Source organism: Anabrus simplex, chromosome 3, assembly GCF_040414725.1.
Source record: "Anabrus simplex isolate iqAnaSimp1 chromosome 3, ASM4041472v1, whole genome shotgun sequence".
Lineage (NCBI taxonomy): Eukaryota > Metazoa > Arthropoda > Insecta > Orthoptera > Tettigoniidae > Anabrus > Anabrus simplex.
The window spans coordinates 87,104,920-87,131,923 of NC_090267.1; the positions used below are offsets into that span (position 1 = coordinate 87,104,920).

The window sequence follows — 27,004 nt, forward strand, 5'->3', positions numbered from 1 at the left end:
ATCCAACTTTGGAGACTTCTTAGAAAATAGATTCAAGAGATCTGTTGGTCTTACAGTTATGTCTCTGTGAATGTTCAAATGAGCCAACTCATTGAGTCAACTTTCACTTGTTTACTGTCAGTTTCTGTTTATTTCCTTTTGTAAAAATTCTGTGGGAGGGAGTTCTAACCCCCAACTAATACCCCCCCCAACCCCCTGGATATGCCCCTGTTCTTGGGTAATTACAAGGTATTACTTTACTGTAGAAATGTAAAATGGCATAGCTTGGTGGAAGTTTTCAATTTATTTAGAATCGTTTTAAATCCTTTCTGCATGAAAAGTACATTCTACTGAAAAATATTTAATTGTAAAAATTAATTAAATAATAAAATATATTATTAGAATTCAAATGACCATATTTTTCATAAACTGAAACAATGCATCTATGACTTGAGCTTAAATAATCTTTCTGCGCCAAGTTTTGAGATAATGTATATAAAATAAAACAGCTTCATGACCTTAGTCTACCATGATTTCCTCTGTTGGTAAATGCTGAACCTGTTCTGTTAAACATTAATGGAAAATTGATATGCTAAGCTGAGATAAATAATGTTGCATGAAACTACCCCTTAGTACCTTTCATAGTGTGCACAAAAATATTTACACATAACATTCTTTCAGTAATTAAATGAAAAAAATATGCCCATAAAATACTGAAATTTTACATCATTGCTCCCTAAAAATAGGAGTAAAATTCACCATAGCTATGTAATGAACATTTCAAAGCCACGCTTGCCAATAACTCAACCATGCTGTCTTAACAAAGCTAATGCAGTGCTAGAGCTGGCACCAGTGAACGGTATGTACATGCCTGATTCTTATTGCATTGTGCTTTTCATATCATACGCATGTTATCTGTGCATTTATTGTTATCTTATCAACAAGTTAATGGATGAGGATATATCTGTTTTGTAATTTTCTGTTTTGCACATTAGTCATAAGTACACATCTTGTGAACACTGCTGTACATTCATACACTGTTTCCTTTTAGAAGGAGAAGAAATGAAGCTTTTTCAGATTTTCTTCAATTTCATCTGATTTATGGTATATACCCAATTCAAACTGATATTGATCTTAATATTACAATATTTACCCTGTACATGATAAATGATCAGATACTACCTACAAGATATTGCTGCCATCAAAGTGAGAAGTACTTTAATTTTATATTTTGCTTCAGAATGGTAATTATTAATTAAATTTTACTTGGACAAGAATGTCTAGAGGATTTCAAATTTATTTGCTGATCAGTTTTTGTGTCCAAGGCATTACAAATAGAACATCTTTTTCTCAGTTGGAGTTAATAAGTTTAATACGGTACTAAATTATGTATGATCAGCAGATAAAACTTATTAGGTGTAGGCATGGTCAGGCTTTAAATAACAGAAGTAATTCTTCTAAAGAAGGCTATTGAACAGTCACCTATAGCCCACATGTCTTCTTACAAGGGGAAAAAATAATTTACTCTGAAATCTACATTATTAGGCTACTTATAATGAGAATAGAATTTAAATTAAACATATTTTTGAAAAGAATAAAACACTGAATAAAATAAATTGTCTGAATAATGTGGAAATTGAATGTGGTACTAAAGAATAATTGAGCAAATTTAAACTCACCATAATATCTGTATATGTAAACTCACTATAACAATTGTGTCTCCACCCTACTACAATATTTTTTTTTGAAGAAAAGCATACATAATAGCTGCAAATTTTTTAAATGTAGGTAGTCTTATCAAAAGCCCAGAAAAAATATATCCAAATTCATGTACAAAGGTTTTCAAGAATTCAATATGTAAAAAAAAATATATCAGCATAATATCGAGTGAATTGCTATGCAGTTTAAGTCACACAGCTGTCAACTTGCATTCGGGAGATAGAGGGTTTTAACTCCACTGTCAGCAGCCCTGAAGATGGCTTTCCGTGGTCTCCCATTTTCACACCAGGCAAATGCTGGGGTGGTACCTTAATTGAGACCACATTCACTTTCTTCCCAGTCCTATGCCTTTTTCAATTCCATCATTGCCATAGGAGCTCTCTGTGTCAGTGCAATGTAAAACAAATAGTAATAAAAAATTCAGCATAACAGTTATATCATAAACAGCCTATGCATTATATTAAAATGTAGAGAAGAGCTGTTGATACCAAAACTACTGAAGTTTTAATCTTTGAGTTTATCTTGTTAACAAGGCAATTTTCAATTAGCAAACTGCATCCTGAGAACATTCTCTCATCTTCTTCTTTCTCTATATAAAAATGATGAATGTTTCTAGGTGTGTCCTTTATAGACTCAAAAACTACTGGACCGATTTCACTGAAAATTTCACAATTTGTTCTTAGTACTTCATAAGGTTTAGGAAGTGGTTTAAACAAAATCCAATCGGTAGTTCAGCATAGGGCTTGAGAAGGGGTGAAAAAAAGAAAATAGGGGAAGGCAAGCAAACTGCAAGAAAAGTCCGATCAGCAGGTTGGCTAACCAACAGTATGTGATGATTATGATGTGTTTCAGCTAATCTTCTTCTTCTTCTTCTCCTCCTCCTTCTTCTATATATAATGGCATTAGGGGTGGAAAAAGAAAACGTCAAAAATGACAGATTATGGGTGAAAGTATGAATCTTCCAGCATTGCTCTCAATCAAACTTGATACACATATGACTTACTAACCGGAAGAATTACTGTAGTGGCAAGAAACCCCTAGCACCCCTAAGGGAAGGGGGTGAAATGTAAAAATCTGAAAATGATCGATATTAGTGGCGAATCCATAGTCTTTGGGGTAACTGAAATGAACTGTGACACTGTCAATGCCACTTAAGTCAAAGTTCATTCCCAATCAGTATAGGGGTTAGAAGGGGTGGAAAAGAATGTCAATAATGACTGAGAATATGGATATACATGTGTATTTTCCAGTATAGCTTTCAACCAAACTTAATACATGTATAACTTACTGTTTGGAAAAGAAAACTATGGGGTAAGACACCCCTATGAGCAGGAGTGGAAAGTGGGTGAAATAATAAAATAATAGAAAACAACCAATATTAAATTGAAAAATATGTATGTTAACAAATATATTTTTCTTTTGCTTTTAAAGAAATAGTTTAGAAATATCTAATGAAGTTGAATTAATAAACGCAGATGAAGCTGCAGGTACCTGCTAGCATTTGATAAAGATTCAAATTTGCGATTTGGTATTAACATAATTTCATACCGCCACAGTAAAAATAAATCAATACTGGCTATTACAACAGAGGTAATTCACGTACGTTAAGTGAACAAATGAGGGTTTCAGTGAGAAACTGTTCATACTTTTTCATTAGTATATTTCTACGTACTGACATACAACAAGATTACTTTAGTTAAGTCATAGTTTAGAGAAATGTTTCCCACGTTAAATATACAGGGCAATTCAATAGCACAGATTCAATTTTGTTCTTGTCATTCACATTAAACTATTTTATTGGTTAACAAATACAGAAGGAGTACATTTATTATTTTCTTGTAGTGTTAACATAACACTGGTAGGTGACTCTGGTATAGAAAAGGGCCAGAATTGGGAAGGTAGAAACTAAAACCCCAGAATTTTCCTGGTGTGAAAATAAGAAACCATGTAAAGGCATCTTCAGGGCTGTCAAAAGTGAGGTTCAGACTCATCATCTCCTGTATGCAAGCTACAGCCACTAGATAGGGAATTCGCTCAATGGAGCACACTTAAAGTACATGCATATGCACACATTGCAACAATGAACAAAATAAGCAGATCACTTTTCGAGTTTATTTAACTAACAACCAAATAAATATGACTTCTGATTGAGGTAACTAAATAAACTTCAAAAAACTCAATTGTAAATTTCATGATTGAGTTTCCTTAAGTTTATTTAACAACAACCAGTTTGAGGTTCAGGGTTTTTATAATGCAATGGATCTCTTCTTCTGCCTCAAAAGTTTTGGTAGCATAGAAACAAATACACAGTATTATACTGACTTCACTACTACTGAATAGTAAATAAATTTTCTTAGGAAACCTTGCCAACATGTCCCCACCAATATGATCCATTTTCAGTGTACATGCAGGCCATGGTGGTAACTTTCACCAATTTACATTGCAAAGCGTAACTCCCACCCAGTTTCGAGGAAATGGACTTTGATTATTTTGGAAATGCTTCACAAGACCAGTGCATGACACATTCCCTCAATGAATGTCCAGTGAACTGAGCAAGTTATTCACTACACAAGCTTGTGATTCACACATCAAGTCAGCCCTCTGAAACTTTCCTGTGAGTTTGTTTTGACATTCACTTTGTATGCAATTTGCAATACAAATTACAAGCGCATTAAAGATATCCACAGAAACAATAAATGGGTAATATGTTTTGTAATGAAAATGTGAGTACCTTATTGTATAATGTTGATTGCCTCAGGAACTACGTAGGTACAGTTATAACTGATGACTGAGATTGGTTTCACAATAGAATATCCAGAATTATTTGAGTTGTCATCGTTCTATGTTTGGGTAACGGATTGTGACCAAAACATTCACAAAATATTTTTATATATTTATAGTATGGTATTGCGCCCTGGTGGAGGTGTGATAAACGTCATGCAATTATGATGAATTATTGAGGAATATATATTTCATTTTCAGAATAAAGAATATCTTACTGTACATACAGTAAGAGCAGGCCAGGCCGAGATGGTATGGTGAAACATGCACAGACTATTGTCTCCACTGAGATTAACAAACACAATGAACGGCAGAAGTATAATTCTCAGAAATTGTGACGAAGGGGGAAAGAGAAAGGCACGAGTTGTTGACAAGTTGCGGAAAGTTTTCATAGCCCCGAGCAGAATAGGTAGTGGCGACAGCGCAGAGAGCTGGGTACAAATTTCTGAGAAATGACGTAGGGGTATCTCCATGTACTAGCGGGAGTTGAACGCGGGGTTGGCACTGGAAGAAAAAAATATGAGCCTTCCCGATCCCGTGGTTTATGTGAACCAATAGAAAATTTCATCGACCAGTCGCAGGTACGCCAACTTCGTATTGTAAGAAGCACTAGCGAGGCTAACTCCGTGGATTAAACTGATAGAAGGGAGTGAGTTATCAATTCAGAATAATGTGGAATTTAGGAGCCTTACTATATTATAAAACTTATAAAAAGTTAATAATTGCGGGAGATTGCATGGTGTAATTCTGAGAATTCATGGACGCTATTCGTTGATTGGCTGGAGGCATAGGACGCCACAATAGAGCGCGAAATCCCGAGCCGGGATACGGCAGCTAAATTCGCAAATATATCCATTACCAGCGAACGATAATAGTTGAGAATTGGTATACAGCCTTTGAGAACATAATTACATCATAGGATCATATATTAAAGCCACGGGCCAAACCGCAAAGTGTCGTATGAAGATATCGGGACTGCGCGTCCCAAGATGAACTCCGGTGAACTCGGAAGAGAAGGGATACGAGTATAAATATGAGGTCGTGGACAAGGACTGACAACTACTTTTGACAAAGCGGTCGGAGCTGATACCACGCCTGGGGTGCGTGACAACTTCTGATATTTTGTTCGAGCCGTGATTACGCCAGGGGTGTGTGTGTGTACTTACTCGTGGAGTAGGGTTCGAAGTATTATATTGTTACATAGTACAGTGATTCATGACGTGATGTAGCTCATATTACAGTCTTGAGCAGTATACTAGTATGAAGTGTTTCAAATAGACAGGACTCAGTAAAGCATAACTTACGGAGTGTGAAATTCTACCAACAGATTAGGAAGTGCGTTACGTGAGAACGGTCACGAGTGTTTATGTCACCTAGTGGACAGTCGATTCTAAACTGATACCTGGTCAGCTACACGAACGTGAGACGGGAAATTCAAGTGCGCGCACGGGCCGTTGTAAAGGGGATCCCGAGGTATCCCATGTTCCTAGTGTCCGGGAAAGGAATGAAGAATGTATATCTACATTAAGTGGGCTAGATACAAGGCCGAGAGTGTAAAATTTGTGAGTAGAATTTAGGGGTGGAAATTATTCCAGAGTGCAACAGTTATTTTATTTGTTTTTATTCAAAATGTGTAAAGTTGAAAAGGGTCAAGGATTTATTCTTCAAGCTGGCATGAATACCAGTGGAATGCAGTGCTAAAAACCGGAGGGGCTAGGCTCCATGTCCGGTTTTAGCAGACTACAATGGCAGAGATGAGTAACCTTTTCAAATATTTGTAGATTGCTATCGTTAGGGGGGAGGAAATCATATTATTTTATCATGGTAACTTGATTGTGAAACGAGCCGTTTCCGGCTCGTATAAATTCAAAGATAGATAGACAAAGGGACAAATTAATATGTACATGATTAGATCGAGCACTCATCATAATTTTGATTATTAAATAGAGTATAGTAGGGTTGAGTTGTTCATTCAAGTGCTTGAGTTGTTTGATATGATATGGAGCACGTTTCACGTAAAGATAATGTTAATATTCATTTAGAAGTGCTTCCAAAGTGTTTTTCCAGTATCGGAACTTTTATAGATATTAAGGCATGTGGTTAAGATAATCCAGAGGTAGGGTTGCCAAGTGATTTAAATTATTGTGAGACGGGATGAAGTCCATTGATTTGTTTGTAAATATCGCGAAGTTCGCCAGTGGACAAAATAATAATAATCTGTGCAAGTGTCGAAGTAGTTACATTAATATTGGGTAATATGTAAAGGCGTGTTTAATAATAATCTTTGAGAATAAAGGCACGGGCCTAGTTGGATAGAATGATTGCAAATCAAAGTAATTTAAATGTGGAGATATTATGTGGCATGAATATTTTATTTGGGCAGTGAATCCGATTTTAACACTAATTGTTGATTTAACGTTTTTGGACTCCATAATAATCATAAATAATTTTGGTAGAAACGAGATAGGCATTTTGATAATATGGTCACGCTATGTTTGAGGCCCAGAGTGATTTGAGCCAAAAGTTGAGATTTGGAGTTTGTGGGACAGAAATCCGGCCCGAAATGAAAGTGAATTGTACTGATGTTGATGAAGAAATAGATGGTGTATTGAGTGGCAGAATAGAGTCCACACACCGAGGGTTAATTAGTGAAAATGTTTTGAAGAGTTCCGATGGATAAATGGACTTCAAAATGTAAAAGGAAGGAATAATTTAACACTTGCAGAGATTGGAGGTATTTGCCCAACTGCGAGGTGTTATGGGATTTGAGAAATGTCTTAGGAGCATATGGTCTCCGTGAATTAACGACAGTACGAAAATAAGGTTGCGGGTTCGAACACTATTATGTCCCGACCGATGTGAATTCGGATCTTGGTGATTTCTGTTTGGGAGAGAACGTATGTGACTAAATTATAAAGATGGGGCATAAACATAAAAATTCTCGAAAGAATAATAATATTCCAAGTAAATCATGTCTGGATTGATTAGTGCCAAAATAAATCGGAATTGTAAAAGGGGTTATGCGTTAAACATATTAAATGGACTACCGTGTAACAAGCGAAATTAATTTTTATAAAATTAATAATAATAATAATAATAATAAATATTTGAAGAAGAAGAAGAAGAAGAATTTACTTTTTTTATATTTTGGACATAATAATGATGTTGGGAGTTGAAATGAAAAATTTGAGATTTTTAACTAATAATAATAATAATAATAATAATAATAATAATAATAATAATAATAATGATAATATTTGAAGAAGGAGAAGAAGAATAAAAAGGAAGCTACTTTTTCTTTTTATTTGATGATGAGAATAATAAGAGCGAGAAGTTGAAGTATTATAGCGAGGATGATTACGGGTTACGATAATCACGATTTCCATTATTAATAATAATGTTGATGATAATAATAATAATAATAATAATAATAATAATAATAATAATAATAAATATAATAATATTTTTAATATTTTTATTTTATTTTATTATTTCGGATGCTGATGATGAATGATACTAGGGAAGTCAGCTGGCGAATTAACGTAATAATGTCCAGTGTTGTGAATAATAAGTTAAGTTAATAGTTGTAAAATGAAGGCAAATCCCTACATCTGGACCATTAGGTTAGAGTCGCTTTGTCGTTTCCTTCAACTAACGATTAGCATATCTTGGTTAGGAACCCGGGGAGAATTTGTAGTTTCCCGGGTTGGTCTCATCTCAATCAAAGTGGAGGCGATAACATGGTCCATGTGATCGCGCCTACTTAGCCAACAGGTAATTGGTCCACGACTAAATATGGTCATGGTGGTAATGAAGGTATATCTGATACCTTCAGATATCAACGGTTCCACCACCCAAATGGAAGAGTGGTCAAAAGTAATAAATATTATGTAATCAACTTTCAGGGATAATTTGCCAAATTACCGGCAAATCAAGGGTCAACAGATTTTGATTGTGTGTAAAAATTAATTTGTTTACTTAAATAAAATGCTCCTTTAGCATTTGCAAGGAAACAGTTCCAGGTTCTTGTTCTTGTAGAATAGTAAACCCTTGGTGACCGTTTAAATACCCGTCCCCATCCCTAGGATGGAGCCTTCATAATTTCCCTTTGATCTCAATAGATATATAATTTGTGTGTTTTATGATGAGCCTTAAAGTTAAAGATGAGAGTGTCCCGTTCAACCCTGTAGTACTGATTGGATGGCGCCCTTACATTTAGTTGGAGATCTTATATCTCAAAATATAAATTTATTGTTTATTAGTTGTGATAGATTCGGTTTACTATTCTACAAGAACAAGAACCTGGAACTGTTTCCTTGCAAATGCTAAAGGAGCATTTTATTTAAGTAAACAAATTAATTTTTACACACAATCAAAATCTGTTGACCCTTGATTTGCCGGTAATTTGGCAAATTATTCCTGAAAAATGATTACATAATATTTATCACTTTTGACCACCCTTCCATTTGGGTGGTAGAACCGTTGATTTCTGAAGGTATCAGATTTACCTTCGTTAACACCATGACCATATTTGGTCGTGGACCAATTACCTGTTGGCTAAGTGGGCGCAATCACATGGACTATGTTATCGCCTCCACTTTGATTGAGATGAGACCAACCCGGGACACTACAAACTCTCCCCGGGTTCCTAACCAAGATATGCTAATCGTTAGTTGAAGGAAACGACAAAGCGACTCTAACCTAATGGTCCAGATGTAGGGATTTGCCTTCATTTTACAACTATTAACTTAACTTATTATTCACAACACTTGACATTATTACGTTAATTCGCCAACTGACTTCCCTAGTATCATTAATCATCAGCATCCGAAATAATAAAATAAAATAAAAATATTAAAATTATTATTATATTTATTATTATTATTATTATTATTATTATTATTATTATTATTATTATTATTATTATTATTATTATTATTATTATTATCAACATTATTATTAATAATGGAAATCGTGATTATCGTAACCCGTAATCATCCTCGCTATAATACTTCAACTTCTCGCTCTTATTATTCTCATCATCAAATAAAAATCAAAAAAGTAGCTTCCTTTTTATTCTTCTTCTCCTTCTTCAAATAGTATTATCATTATTATTATTATTATTATTAATTTTATAAAAATTAATTTCGCTTGTTACACGGTAGTCCATTTAATATGTTTAACGCATAACCCCTTTTACAATTCCGATTTATTTTGGCACTAATCAATCCAGACATGATTTACTTGGAATATTATTATTCTTTCGAGAATTTTTATGTTTATGCCCCATCTTTATAATTTAGTCACATACGTTCTCTCCCAAACAGAAATCACCAAGATCCGAATTCACATCGGTCGGGACATAATAGTGTTCGAACCCGCAACCTTATTTTCGTACTGTCGTTAATTCATGGAGACCATATGCTCCTAAGACATTTCTCAAATCCCATAACACCTCGCAGTTGGGCAAATACCTCCAATCTCTGCAAGTGTTAAATTATTCCTTCCTTTTACATTTTGAAGTCCATTTATCCATCGGAACTCTTCAAAACATTTTCACTAATTAACCCTCGGTGTGTGGACTCTATTCTGCCACTCAATACACCATCTATTTCTTCATCAACATCAGTACAATTCACTTTCATTTCGGGCCGGATTTCTGTCCCACAAACTCCAAATCTCAACTTTTGGCTCAAATCACTCTGGGCCTCAAACATAGCGTGACCATATTATCAAAATGCCTATCTCGTTTCTACCAAAATTATTTATGATTATTATGGAGTCCAAAAACGTTAAATCAACAATTAGTGTTAAAATCGGATTCACTGCCCAAATAAAATATTCATGCCACATAATATCTCCACATTTAAATTACTTTGATTTGCAATCATTCTATCCAACTAGGCCCGTGCCTTTATTCTCAAAGATTATTATTAAACACGCCTTTACATATTACCCAATATTAATGTAACTACTTCGACACTTGCACAGATTATTATTATTTTGTCCACTGGCGAACTTCGCGATATTTACAAACAAATCAATGGACTTCATCCCGTCTCACAATAATTTAAATCACTTGGCAACCCTACCTCTGGATTATCTTAACCACATGCCTTAATATCTATAAAAGTTCCGATACTGGAAAAACACTTTGGAAGCACTTCTAAATGAATATTAACATTAGCTTTACGTGAAACGTGCTCCATATCATATCAAACAACTCAAGCACTTGAATGAACAACTCAACCCTACTATACTCTATTTAATAATCAAAATTATGATGAGTGCTCGATCTAATCATGTACATATTAATTTGTCCCTTTGTCTATCTATCTTTGAATTTATACGAGCCGGAAACGGCTCGTTTCACAATCAAGTTACCATGATAAAATAATATGATTTCCTCCCCCCTAACGATAGCAATCTACAAATATTTGAAAAGGTTACTCATCTCTGCCATTGTAGTCTGCTAAAACCGGACATGGAGCCTAGCCCCTCCGGTTTTTAGCACTGCATTCCACTGGTATTCATGCCAGCTTGAAGAATAAATCCTTGACCCTTTTCAACTTTACACATTTTGAATAAAAACAAATAAAATAACTGTTGCACTCTGGAATAATTTCCACCCCTAAATTCTACTCACAAATTTTACACTCTCGGCCTTGTATCTAGCCCACTTAATGTAGATATACATTCTTCATTCCTTTCCCGGACACTAGGAACATGGGATACCTCGGGATCCCCTTTACAACGGCCCGTGCGCGCACTTGAATTTCCCGTCTCACGTTCGTGTAGCTGACCAGGTATCAGTTTAGAATCGACTGTCCACTAGGTGACATAAACACTCGTGACCGTTCTCACGTAACGCACTTCCTAATCTGTTGGTAGAATTTCACACTCCGTAAGTTATGCTTTACTGAGTCCTGTCTATTTGAAACACGTCATACTAGTATACTGCTCAAGACTGTAATATGAGCTACATCACGTCATGAATCACTGTACTATGTAACAATATAATACTTCGAACCCTACTCCACGAGTAAGTACACACACACACACCCCTGGCGTAATCACGGCTCGAACAAAATATCAGAAGTTGTCACGCACCCCAGGCGTGGTATCAGCTCCGACCGCTTTGTCAAAAGTAGTTGTCAGTCCTTGTCCACGACCTCATATTTATACTCGTATCCCTTCTCTTCCGAGTTCACCGGGGTTCATCTTGGGACGCGCAGTCCCGATATCTTCATACGACACTTTGCGGTTTGGCCCGTGGCTTTGATATATGATCCTATGATGTAATTATGTTCTCAAAGGCTGTATACCAATTCTCAACTATTATCGTTCGCTGGTAATGGATATATTTGCGAATTTAGCTGCCGTATCCCGGCTCGGGATTTCGCGCTCTATTGTGGCGTCCTATGCCTCCAGCCAATCAACGAATAGCGTCCATGAATTCTCAGAATTACACCATGCAATCTCCCGCAATTATTAACTTTTTATAAGTTTTATAATATAGTAAGGCTCCTAAATTCCACATTATTCTGAATTGATAACTCACTCCCTTCTATCAGTTTAATCCACGGAGTTAGCCTCGCTAGTGCTTCTTACAATACGAAGTTGGCGTACCTGCGACTGGTCGATGAAATTTTCTATTGGTTCACATAAACCACGGGATCGGAAAGGCTCATATTTTTTTCTTCCAGTGCCAACCCCGCGTTCAACTCCCGCTAGTACATGGAGATACCCCTACGTCATTTCTCAGAAATTTGCACCCAGCTCTCTGCGCTGTCGCCACTACCTATTCTGCTCGGGGCTATGAAAACTTTCGCAACTTGTCAACAACTCGTGCCTTTCTCTTTCCCCCTTCGTCACAATTTCTGAGAATTCTAATTCTGCCGTTCATTGTGTTTGTTAATCTCAGTGGAGACAATAGTCTGTGCACGTTTCACCATACCATCTCGGCCTGGCCTGCTCTTACTGTATGTACAGTAAGATATTCTTTATTCTGAAAATGAAATATATATTCCTCAATAATTCATCATAATTGCATGACGCTTATCACACCCCCACCAGGGCGCAATACGAACAGTGAAACCTCGTTGAAGTTGCATCAGTTTTCTTTGAGCCCACTTCTTATCCAATGTAGAGCAGAATGAAGAAGCACAATATAAAATCAATGGTATGAAAGCTGTGTGGTAAATTACTCTTAGTACCTCAGAGTTGAGGCCCCAGGACGGCGTGCAGGCAATGGTTATACCTTGTAAAAACTTACCTGCTTTGGTTTTTAGTCTGTTAAAATGAGCTCTAGAAGCCATATGTTGTTCAGCATAATCCCCAAATATAAAAGATGATCCTCCAGGGCTATTAAGTGACCATTCATCATAATTTTTTGATTTTTCACTTTCTTCCTTCTTGTGACAAACATGGCTTTGATTTTTGTCGGATTAATCTGTAGTTTGTTATTATACCCCCCTTAAAATATATTTCTAGGGATGAGTTTGCATGAGCATTTAGTTGTGGTGGGTTATCAGCCAATTAGAAGAAGTACATCATCAGCGTAAGCAATGACATCACATCCGGTTGGAAGAGGCAATTATAGGAGGTCATCGTATGGAAAATTCCAATATCCCGGGCTGCAGCTTGATCCCTGTAGACATCCCTTGCTGATATATTTAGTAGTGACTGTATTTCCAATTTTGAGTGTAACTTTTCGATTATAGAAGTATACTTGTACTATTTTATTAAGTTTTAGGACATTGGTTTCCCTTTAGCTGGGATAGAATTTTAGGCCACCAGGCATTACCAAAAGCACCTGTTACATCAAGGGATATCCATACAGCTACTTTTTTCATTCTGAAAACTTGTTGAATCTACAAAACTATGGCATGGACAGAATCTTCGGTTGACTTTTGAGGCGTAAAGCCATATTGCTTTTGGCTCAGGTGACCACGGGTATTCAGGTGGTACATCACTTGATCAATTTGTGTCTTCTCCAATATTTTCCCTAGTACTAGCAATAGGCAAACAGGTCTGAAGGATTTAATAGTGAATTTGAAGGAATTTTCCTTGGATATTATTTGAACAACTACAAGTTTCCAGGCAGAAGGGAAGAAATGCAGGTACAGGCATTTGTTGAAAAGAACAACAAACAAGGATGGGAAACAAATGTGAAAGATTTTTATAATATTGGCTGATATACCGTCCCAACCTGGAGGTTTCCTGTCATTTTGTAGAAGGATACGCTCAACTTTCTGTTGTGAGAATGATTCATCACCTTCTGAATTTGGAGCATCCTCAGAGAAAGTTCTAACTGGTTCTTTGTAAGTCCGTATCTTCTGCTTCTTCTGAGAAGAAAGCATGGATTGAGGCAAAGGCAGTATTGGAAAAGGAATTTGTGCAACTATTTTCAGTCTCAATAGAGAAAAGGTTATTGCTTAAATTTATAGGTTTCTGAGATAGTCTATAAATAAGCCCCCATGGATTTGTTTCTGTTGGAACTGGGCAGAATTCATTCCAACTATCAAGTTTCTGTTTCATTATTAAATTTCTGTACTCTTCTTCTGTTGCCAAGTATATCTCTTCATATCTCAAAATGGATCAAATCAGTGGGGAAACATGGGCAAGGTTTCCTTGTAATTGGGAACAGTTACTCTCAGCAACTGACTCCTAGGATAGGAACACCTGATCATTTATGTCCATTACCTAGACTACACTAGAATGGAATTATTGTATGATATAGTCGTAGTATATAAGATTTCTTTGTTAACTCGGTATAATTTTGTGTAATTTTACCATCATTATTGTATTAGAGAAGCAAATATTCTGGAACATAATTTATTAATACATACAAAGAAGTGGAGATAGCTCTTATGATAGTGAAATAAAGAACAAAAAACATTTCTCATCTCAATATAATCAACAAGAAATTAACAAAGTCTATGATGTATGGAAAGTGTATTCTTATTACTGTAGTGAATATAGATCTTTCAAACAGAACTCTCAAAGCAACAGTCAAACATTGTTATGATGGCTCACTTTCTCGGGAATGAATAAAAACATTACACTCAACAGTTTTATAGAATAGCTTAAATTTAATGCATACTTGTGGACTTGATACAGTTTTCATTTCCTTGTTTCACAGGGTGCCACAAAACTTACAAAGGATGACATAGAGCGAGTGTTTTCTCTGTATGACAGGGTAAGTTATGCAATTTAAACATTAGAGATAAGACATTTCTATTTTGGAAGATATTTTCATAATTATATGCCTGTAATGTATTGCCATGTCTGTTCCTATTATGTATGGTCTCCAACTGAAAATTTATTTTATAGTCAAATCAACTTCATCTACAATACCTGATATATTCTTATATGGACAAATTATAATGTCAAATGGCTATTGCCAGCAGGTGATCTGGCTACTCCTAATATGGAGTACAGATGCTTTTTGCAACTGCCCCTAACCTGGGGCCAGAATGCTACTTGATGGGTTCCAGTGTCATTTCCTACACTGAGGGGAACATCACCCCACCTAAGGAAACTCATTCACCTGAAACTGTTGCTTACCTTAGGAGATTGGATTATTTACCTCTGCCTGACACTTGGCATTGAGATGCTACTCATTATCGTAGCGTAGTGCGGCTCTATGGCTAAATGATTAGTGTGCTGGCCTTTGGTCACTGGAGTCCCGGGTTTGATTTCTGGCAGGGTCAGGAATTTTAACCATCAATGGTTAATTTCGCATCCTCATCATGACGCGAGGTTGCCTACGGGCGTCAAATCAAAAGACCTGCACCTGGCGGGGCGAACTTGTCCTCGGACACTCCCGGCACTAAAAGCCATACGCCATTATTATTATTATTATTATTATTATTATTATTATTATTATTATTATTATTACCATAGCATAGTAACCAGTCAGACTTCCTACTACAAATTAATTCATCAAAAATCCTTCTTAATTGCAACTTAAAGATACAAATGGAAAACATGCAGAAAGAGTTGTAACAGGGTAATTCATGAAGACAAAAAGAAGAGGAAAGAAATATGAATAGTAATCAATAAATTTAATGAAATCATATGTTGTAGAATTATGGCTCCTTAAAAGTAACTGCCAAAGCCTTAAATAGGAGAACAAGATGAAAGACTTAAGGTCTTCAGCATTGATTTATGTGCATCACATAGTTATGGTAGCAGTTTCATAATTAGACTATATATATTCAAACCTTCATCCTTCCAGCCTTTGAAATGTGGCACCGGCATAAGACTATCACAGGGTCGCTGACTGGGTACTACCCACAGAGACATCTTCAAATGTTATAAATTAACCTTAAAAATTATTAGGCAGGAAGGATAAAAGAGAAGAAAAATAAATAAAATAAAGAGATCTGAATGATAACCTTTTACAAACACAGATTTATTGAAAAGAAATTCTAAACTTTGGCAAAGCAATACCCCTATACAAATCAACAAAATTTCGGACCAAATATTTGTACATCACACTCTACATCATTCGATTCATCAGAGTTCTGTTCAAATTTCATTATCATTTATTATGAGACACTCCTCACGCCATCATTTGTTACGAATTCATCAATGTAAATCACCAAAATAATGTTTCTAAATTTTCTTTGTCAACTCCGACTATGAGGTATCAACAACATGACTCATAAATTCAAATTTTCTTCCAAACACACTACTTAATTTGATTCCGATTACATCTCATTTTATTTACCACCGTTACTCTACTCCGATACCTCCAATTTTAATTCAAATCAATTTCAATCATATCTGGTTAACACCATATTTCAAAATTATTAATAATTTAAAAAATGTTATTATAATTTACCATCATCACATTCATTAGCTCGTCAGAGTGACCTTTGAAATCGTTAATATAAAACCAAAAACTTCATCCATTTATTCTTTGAATCAATTAATCCGTATTTACTTTCCATACTTTCAAATTATTCCATCACTATGTTATGAACCTTGTAATTATAATTATTAAATTATTAAATTATTTATTTTATTACAATCTTCCATTCTGAAATTTATGAAGCTGTATGAAGTCATTAAATCCAACATTCGCCGTATAATTCGTGAACTCCTCATTTCAATTAATTAAATTCATTAAATTATTATTATTCACTAAATCCGAGGTTATCATGTCATAATCGTTACCTCTGAAATCATTAAATTATTCAATTACCTTTGTAAAATCTGATAATCCTTAAGTCCAAAATTTATTAAATTATTAAATTATTTGTCTCAATAATTTGTAAAATAATTCCTAATATTACTTGAGTCTGAAATTTATCTGACTTATTCTTTCTCATAACATCCTCCACTCCTATAAATGCTGATAATATGGAACGCGCGCGCGAATCGAAAGTAACCCTGACATAAATAAATTAATTTACTACACTGATTCATTTAAATTATAAATATCCCGCACATACATAATCAGCTGTTTTCATAATACGTATAACATCTGCCTACTCTGTAGCAAGAAACCTACATTACTATGGTAATACACAACTTAAACTACACTGATTCTAAAAACAATGGGACAGAACCTCATTGTCACAAATAAAATCAACCATACGTGAACTGAATTCACACATTAACAAGAAATAATACAACTGCAAACCAGAATTTGCATTGCTCAAATACACAGTAGAACATATAACATTGAAACAAACACAACATCAGTCAACCAAATAATCACAGGGAAAATCATCATTCACTGACCTTGGCTGGGCATCGAACTCTGACCCTCAGCATAGCATCATTACAGTGACCTATCATTCCACTCGCCACAATGAACTGTCACGACGTATATCTATTATTTTAATTTTAATGTGCTGTCCTAAATTCCTCAAACAGGACTATATTATGAATGACTTTAATTCTTTTACTTGTAAGACCCTGCCAACGCTGTCTGACTTCCTCTAATGCACAGCATGCCGACCCGGGCGACTACCTTATCTCAAGCGCCTCGCTCATTTCATTAACACGGCATTTCTACTCGTCCGCACCCAATTAATATTTCTCTCTCTCCGCTATAATGAACTCATATGTTTCCTCCAAATCATCTTTCGTATCCTTGCTTTCTGGGCGAACAGTAACCATTATATATAACACTCTCAATGCACATTATTTGTTCCATATCTCACGTGTTTAATTCTACATTCCTCGCTCAACATTATTAAGAAACACGTATATCACTATGCCGGTATTTATTCATATATTGCTCTATACAATCTCATTAGTTCGACCCCTGCTGCTGGCATTTTATGTCTTAAAGGCTCTACTTCGGAACTGGACTAACTACATCTCAGATAAATTATATGATGAAACCTATTCCCTACAGCACATTTTTCGTCCACTGGTTAACAACACATATTACTTACTGATGACATACACTCTCAACTTTCACTGTAATGTGCCGGAATAACCAAGGTTCGAATCTTTCGGTCAATGAAATTTCTCTCGACGATCTTGCTGTCATGCAACATGCTAGGCTAATTTATCTATTCCCTTGACTATAAACTTACACTGATTGCCTCCTATATCACTTTAAATATTCACACACACGCTGGTATTTATCAGAAGATCGCGCACTAAGGAAAACCATATTTCACACACGTATTTATCACTATAGAAGATCATTATTTATACACATATTATTTCATCATTTATGAAGACCATATTCAACACACGCCTCTTATTTACATAATCACTCCCCCAGGCATCAGTATAAAATTTACGCCCTAAAACTCTAACTATCCTTGCTACAGTAAAATAAAAGAAAATATAATACGAATTGTCATGCAGTAAATTATTTACAAGTTAACAGCTAATCATGCACAGGCCAGATATAATGAATCAGAGTACTTATCGATTCAGCGACGCTCCATACTCAGCTCCACGGCCTCATGGTTTCAGGTCAGCCCCATGATGAACTTAAGCCATCATATAGGCGGCCTTAACACGTGAACCAATGCCTTTCTCCATGACCATGTTCTTCATTCTTCCAGGCTTTAATGAATTCACACGGCTTCACGCATTAACACACTAAAATACACACAAACACATATATAAGTAACTTATAATAGCACATTAAACACTTATTTACACCAATAATGAATACTTTGTCTCTGCTCTTTTCACGAGTTTAACACGCGGCACTGCAAAGCGTCCTTGCATCGATCTCGTTCCGGTCTTTCTACTTTGTCACAGTTAATATTGTAAAATCGCCTTTCCAAATTCTACCAGATTTTCCGTCGTTATTCAATTGAAAATGTAGTCTATCGGACCCCGTTGTAACCTATCGACAATTATAGTTAATGGACTGAGAAATGGTCAAGATTGTTAGTCCGCGTTGATCACCATGCGCTTTCCGTCCGAGCCATTCAAATTCACGTAGCAGAGTGAGCCTTCAGAGCGGCACGCGCCTTCCTCCTGCACACGAGCTTCCGGGTACGGAGCTCGGGGAACCCCATCAACAGTGGTGTAATATCCCGTCATGTATGCCTGCATTCATTTATTACACTAAATCATTAGAAATATGCCGTCTTTAATTCTCGTCCACGGGAGAGTTTAACATTGATTTCACATTGTCCCTTGGTGGATTTAATTAATTTTGGAGGTCATTCGTACGGCATCCATCTTTAATTTCCCCCCATCACTTCAAACTTGCTATGCTGCTATTCGCTACTCGAAAATGCTGCCAACTTAAACTGAGTACCTTGATCACACACCTCACGGAATATTCCAGTACTTCCTATTGCGTCATCAAATGACCCTGACACGTGGAACTTAGCACCAAGCTTGGACAAGCGAAATTTCGCCACACATCCGGCCTCTAATAAACTGTAGTCCATTCCCTTATACTTTTCTGTAATTCATAATATTTTAAGACAATGCTATGAGCCAATTGGGCTCAATATGCCTTTTAATAAGTGAAGTGGACTGGTAGCCACGATTTTTAATGTGTCATGTCTATATGGTCTGATATCTTCATTAGCCAGGTTTTAAGTCCCATTGGTTGGAAAAAAAAGTCACCATCGAATGTCAGCCAGCAGGTTAGGGGAGGTGGTGGAATACAATTATTTATAATCACTATATTGCATACCAAAAGTCTGGGTTCAATTCCAAACTTCTCCACAATGTTCATATGGAGTGAGGGAATATGACGTAGGCTATGTGCCAACACAGGTTTCACCCTCTCCCTACTTAATTATCATCATCAACATCATCTTACACCTAGATGCACAGATCATTCATGGGTGTAAATAGAAAGACGTGCACCAGGCATGTCAAACATGTTCTTGGACCTTCTGGCATTGAAAGCCATTTGCTAAATAAATAAGAAATTTTAAAAAATGAAAATAGTAAATTAATTGTATAAAGTGCTTGAGGGATTCCATGGTCTAGCCATTCAACTCTCAACCTAAGCATCTCTGGTTCAAATGCCAGTGACTTTAAGTCAGATTTTCACGAAGACCAGTTGCATTTGAGATGTGGATCTGCCGAAGAACTGAAGGAGTAAAGTGGGAAGATAAAATATCAAATGAGGAAGTTCTGAAGAGAGTGGGAGAAGTGAGGAGCATGCTGACCGTAATCCAAAATAGGAAGAGAAATTGGATAGGGCATAATGTAAGACACAACACTTTACTATGAGTAGCAATTGAAGGGATGATAAAAGGAAAACAAGGAAGGGGAAGGAGACGATATAAGTTATTAGACAGCATTAGAAAAAGAAAGGAAGATTATGCAGAAGTGAAGAAAAGGGTACAAGATCAAGAGATATGGAGGTCACAGCCATGACTGGACCTGCCAGATGGCAGAACAACCTATGATGATGATGAGTGAGTGGTGGCACAAAGGGTATCTGGTCTTAAACTCCTGACCCCAAGTCCTAAATGAGCCTGGGTGCTCTACCAATCCATTACAAACAAGGGAAGGTGTGTTGCAAATAAAATGTATATGAATCAGCACTTCTGATATTATACACTTCATTACTGCATACCATGCTAAAATGCTACTTATATACAGAACAAAGCAAAATATTGGTTTCTGTAATACCATATTCAATCTGGAATTGAACTGAAATGCATGAAATACATTACATTACCACATGAAGTTTTACCTTTAATGCATTCTATGTGTACCCTTTTTTTTTTGGGTGGTTTTTTTTTTTTTCCAAGTGTAATACTGTTTCCATATGTTTTTTCTTTCTGGTAGTTTATAAAATTGATTTACTTATAGTTAGTTTTGGCTGACTGAAAAGCCTAACAGTTAAAAAAACCCTGTGTGTCACACCAATTGTCCAAGTGATTTGATATTAGCAATAATATGGTATTATACACTGTCCGACTCATTGGCTGAATGGTCAGCATACTGGCCTTCGGTTTAGAGGGTCCTGAGTTTGATTCCTGGCCGGGTTGGGGATTTTAACATTCATTGGTTAATTCCAGTGGCTCAAGGGCTGGGTGTTTGTGCTGTCCCCAACAGCGCTATAACTCACACACCACACATAACACTATCCTCCACCACAATAACATGCAGTTACCCATACATGGCAGATGCTGTCCACCCTCATCAGAGGGTCTGCCTTATAAGGGTTATACTCGGCTAGAAATAGCCACACAAAATTAGAATTATTATTATACACTAACATTATTGAAAATTGCAGTACCAAGAAGGAAACACATGTTAGGGGTGCGCAGCTCTGAGCTTGCATCTGGGAGATAGTGGATTCGAACCCCACTGTAGCAGCCCTGAAGATGGTTTGCCGTGGTTTCCCATTTTCAAACCAGGCAACTGCCGGGGCTGCACCTTAATTAAGGCCACGTCCAGTTCCTTTCCACTCCTAGGCCTTTCCTATCCCATCGTCGCCATAAGACCTCTCAGTGTCAGTGCTATGTAAAGCAAAAAATAAAGAAGGAAACACGTGATTGAAATTAATTTTATACTACAGATTAGGTACATGACAATACACAAATAATTAAGTTTACAGATTTGTACATGCACCTGCTCTCACACCTGATGAGCTGCAGCAGTCAGTCAGTCAGTCAGTTGTTTCAAGAGTGCTTGCGATCATTTTGGTCTCTCCATTAATGTTTAGAAAACCAATGTACTCTCACAGCCTGCATGTGGATACTCCACTGGAGCAGGTTGACCAGTTTTTATATCTAGAAAGTATCCTCTCAACAAATGCTAACTGCTCACAAGATGTTGATAGGAGAATTGGTGCTGCCCACTCAACATTTGGACGTTTATACCGTCATGTCTTCATGAATAAGGACCTTACAATGCATACCAAGATCATGGTTTACCATGCTGTTGTTATATCAATACTGCTTTACAGTTGTGAAACATGGAGCCTCTTCCGTCAGGATATCAAAAAGCTAGAGTGCTTCCATCTGCAAAAACTTACATCCATCTTGAACATCAAACCTTGCAGTTCTTGAGAAAGGACATGCTATAAGCATTGAGGCTACCATCATTGGCCACAGTGTAAGATGGATAGTGCATGCCCATCACATGAGTGAAACTAGGCTTCCTCATCAACTTTCGTATGGTGAACTCTGTTCCGGAACAAGACCTCATGGAGCCCCTTCGAGGCGTTTCAAGGATCAGCTAAAGCATACCATGAAAAGAGCTGGAATTAACACTCAGTCCTGGGATATGCTTGCTGAGAATTGTACACTTTGATGCCACACTGTTTCTACATCAGTTTTGGTGTTTGAAGAGGAACAACGGTGATGTGAAGAGGATAAACGACAAGCATGGAAGCTCCATCGAGCTCAGTTCCACCCTCCCCCAACCATTTCATGTGATCTGTGTGGTCGTGTGTTTCATGCCAAGATTGGGCTACTAAGTCATTATGAAACATATCCACAAAGCTTTGCGAGTATGAAAATGTAAACTGCTGAATAATATGTTTACTCAGACACACATTATAGCCAACGACGACGATGACCTAAATTATTATTTCCTCCATCACCTGACTTTGTTTGACTGCAATTCATTACTTCTGTTTTGGATTTACAGTATTTATTTTCTGCTTGTACTCCTTCTCCAAGACTATGTCCATTCCATTCAGCAAATTCTCCTGATCTTGCAGACTCGGATAACATTACGATGTTTGTTTTTGTACCGCTTAGTCTCGATACGGGGTCGGGAATGAGGTGAGATGAATGTACATGGTATGTTTTTATGGCTGTATACCCCTCCTGGTGCCAACCTCAGTTGAGGAGCTAATGAAGATGAAATTAATTATGGTGAATGAAATTGGGTAAGGAGATGGAAGAAATCAGCTGAGGCGTGGAAATGAAAATGAGAAATAACAGAAATCCATTCTCAGGACAGCCGATGATGGAGTTCAAACATGTCTCCCGAATACAGAGCTTGGCTCCATATCCATAGCACGAGGCCACTCCTCTCGGTTCAGATAAAATTACAGTATCGTAGACAAATCTCAGAGTTTTTATTTCCTCTTTTTTAACTGCGATTCCATTTCCAAATTCCTCTTTGATTTTCTTTACTGCTTGTTCTATATAAACATTGAAAGGGAATGGAACAAACACCAGCTCTTCTGCACTCATTTCTGAATAGCTGCATCTTTTTCATAGCCTTCAATTCCTATCACTGCAATTTGATTGTTATGCAGTTTGTATATAATACTTTTTTTTGTACGAAATAGTAAGAACAGTTTAGACATTCGTTCAGATGATGGAATTAGTCAAAACAAAGTTGCATACAAAATGTCACCCCACTTGTTTTATGAACTATGTATTCCTTTTGGACAAGATTATTGATACAAAGTAATCCCAACATCATGAAAAAGTATCTCTAATGGATTACATGTTCCATAGTCAGTTACAGTATTTTGCCTCATAACTTCTTAAAGACCCACTCGTACATTGATTATGACTTTCCAATACAAATTTTCAGAAATCACAAGGCATAACTTTACAATGATGGCCCTCTGTTGTGCCACATTTTCAGATTTCCTCTTGTACCAGTATACCTTTCCTTCAAAGAAGTCACATCAGTTTTTGTCAACTCATTCAGATTTCAAGTCATAGCTGCTCGTACAACTTCAATGTTTGCTGGAGTCGGAACAGCCATGGCTTCTTCTCCAACGCAGACCCATCACATTCAAATTGTTGAGACAATACATGTCTGTATACATAATGTACAAAAGTAATCACATTGTCCCTAGATCACTGTAATTTTCTTTGTTTCTGCAAACAGTGACATAACCTTTGCCTTCTGTGCAATGGTAAACCTTCCTCTGATAGTCAATCAGTCATCAATGATCTGCATTTAGGGCTGTTGTCCAGGTGGCAGATTCCCCATCAGTTGTTTACCTAGCATTTTCTTAGATACTTTCAAAGAACTTGAAAATTAATAGAACATATCCCTTGATGAACTATTCCAATCCCTTACTCCTTGTCCTACAAATGAATATTCGCTCCAATTTCTCCTCTTGAAATCTAAATTTATTTTCCATATTATGATCTTTCCTACTTTTAAAAATACTGTTCAAGCTTATTTGTCTACTTATGCCATTCATGCCATCTCTCTACCGACAGCTGAAAACATATCACTTAGTCGAACATCTTGTCTCCTTACTCCCAAGTCTTCCCAGCCCAAATTTTGCAACATTTTCATAACACTGCTTCTTTGTCACAAACCACCCAGAACAAATCATGCTGCTTTCCTTTGGATCTCTTCCAGTTCTCCCCTTTCCACACTAATACATGTGACTTGCAATGCTACCATGAACTGAAGAATCTGGGTGCAAATTTTGGAAGCTGATACCCTAGTAGTATAGCTTTAAGAACAAAATTAATTGAGGCGACATTTTTTCTGTCACTTTGTATTATCAAAATATTGAATACAGTATACAGAGTGGTACAGCTGCCCCTATTCATTCAGTTTTATGCAACCCGCAGATTATAGCCTAACCTAAAAACATTGACCTTGGCTACTCACAGCTAAGTCTGGTCTTACTACGCTTTCTATAATTCGTTTATTCATATCAACGAAATCAGCATTAACAATAAAATACTAAACAATGGTAAAGAATTGTGAAAATTCTGTATCACAGAAACTTCATGTACAGAGAATATGATGGCTGAATGATTCGAAGTAGTGTTGATATAATGCTGCCAAACTACAGATCTTGATAGCCGAGCCTGCTTGAAGTTAGAGGAGGAAAGAGGTGCTCGTAAGTCGGAAGTTTGAGTCTGATACAGGACAAATATTTTTCGTTGTTAAAAGTTCGTGTGATCACGTTGTTGAAGACAAATCTAAATCATGACCAGTTCTCATGTTGCAGGTACTCTGTTATGTTCGTTTCTAAGAAACTCTTAAAAGAGCTATTTGCTGTAAAATAAGCTATTACCGGCAGAGGTGCAATAGGCTTGTGCATGGCCATTCTATTAATGAAGGAAACGTTCAAAATGACCACTTCCTTCATTAATGCAAATCTGAGAATGGTGGAGGTGAGTCATTCTTGCTTGCTGCAACGTATGTGGTGGAACCTGCCTGCACCTTGCTGTAAAGATGTTCTATTTCATATGCCCTACGTATGAAGTCAGGTCGTTCTTTTAGTTGAATGTGCGCAGTTGCTTGATAGAATGGGTGTGTCACAATGCTGAAAATAAGTGCAGTGCGCTTCATTCATTGTAGCCGTTTGCCATATGGTCGTGTGTTATTATTCCTTTCTGATGTACGCTTTTTTTTTTTTTTTTAAAGGTGAAAAGTGACTTTTGACACTTAAGGAAGTTAAAACTTAATAAGTTAAACCTTAATTACGAATGCCTTTAAGAGTATAAAAATTAAAAAATTAAAAGCTCATAGCTAGATTCTACCTCTGAAACTGTCAAAAAACTCACATGCTGGCTGCAATTAGTAACATGTAGCCACTCCAGGTGTTGAAGAGTAGGTCTCGTATCTCTGTACTAATGAAGTAATCTACGTTATTGCTTCAAAACTAATATTTATGCTGCAAGTTCTGAACTCCAATGTGCAGACAGGTTTACTTTGGTGCAAACACCACAGTGTGCTAAAGAATCATGTCACTATTAAGCCCAAACAGTTGCAGTCGTTCCCTACGCATGGAGTATGTACCTATTACTTGGTTAAATTAATCCAACATAATGCTTCAGGTGGTACTCATAATGAGTTTGTCCGTAGTTGATGTTGACATGGTGATAATTATTATGTCTGTTCCTTAGAGGAATATCTGAGACTTCAGAAAAGTCAAGTCTTCGTAAAGGATGCCTAGAAGTGTACGAAATGAAAATTTAAAAAGGCACGACTCAATAGAGTTTTGTACCCTCACTGCTCCATGCAGCTTATCCAGGTACATCTAACATGCCTAATTCTGAGCAGCTACTTCCTGCGTGAACATCCAGCTCTTTTAACTCTGTATTCACGAACAGAGCGAAAGTTCTCGCTTCGGAAAGCTCCTGATGTATTACAGCCTTAAGGTCCAGTTTTATGACTTTACTGAATGATGTAATGGTAGTAATAACATGGCGTAATCTATAACATTTGATGTACAGCATTTGCATGCCATAGATTATAAAATACTGTGATAAACACGTTTCTCTCAACTTTGATGTAATGAGACTATACAAAACTGTGGTGAATTGACATGTCTGTAATTGGCCCTAACCTATCACGTTTACTATGATACCATGACCACCCTTTTCTATAAAAAGAAAATGGCCTCTTGAACCAATTTTTCTACCAACAGCTAAAGGAGTAGCTATGGTTTGTACAGTAGAGTAACATTTCGTGAAAATGACTGGAGTATCGGACTTCACTCTGCATAAAATGGTACAGTGTTTTTGAGATGGGCCTCACTTATTGCCTCTTGTACTGTTTTTGTATTGTGTGGGGAAGTCTTTATTGGGCTAACTGCACATAAAATTGCTGTAAGATGTGCAAGACAGGACTAAGAGACATTTAATTCCTTGCTGGTTGCATATGTTTGGAGAAAAATAAGGGCAGCTGTACCACCCGGTATAGCCCAGCATAATGTATGCATGCCGGCCCCGCTGGTGTAGGGGTAGTGTGCCTGCCTCTTACCCGGAGGCCCTGGGTTCAATTGCCGGCCAGGTCAGGGATTTTTACGTTGATCTGAGGGCTGATTCGAGGTCCACTAAGCCTACATGATTACAACTGAGGAGCTATCTGATGGTGAGATAGTGGCCCCAGTCTTGAAAGCCAAGAATAACGGCCAAGAGGATTCATCGTGCTGACCATACGACACCTCGTAATCTGCAGGCCTTCAGGCTGAGCAGCGGTCGCTTGGTAGGTCAAAGCCATTCAGGGCTGTAGTACCATGGGAAGGGGGGTGTTATAATGTATGTAATGCCAGTTGTCCATGGGATTATTTTATTGAAAGAATGAAAAAGAAATTGTTGACTTTATCTTTCGTGACATGACAAGAAAAGAAAAGAGTGAATTTTTTCTGCCTTATTGAATACTT

General features: G+C 36.8%; 1 protein-coding gene across 1 annotated transcript in view; it reads left to right on the plus strand.

The window, feature by feature from the left end:
- Cbp53E (Calbindin 53E) overlaps window positions 1–27,004 on the plus strand; it is a 427,296-nt gene that overhangs the window by 392,731 nt on the left and 7,561 nt on the right. The window contains exon 9 of the mRNA XM_067142613.2: window positions 14,624–14,680. Coding sequence (XP_066998714.1) covers window positions 14,624–14,680 — 57 coding nt within the window. The remainder of the gene's footprint in view (window positions 1–14,623; window positions 14,681–27,004) is intronic.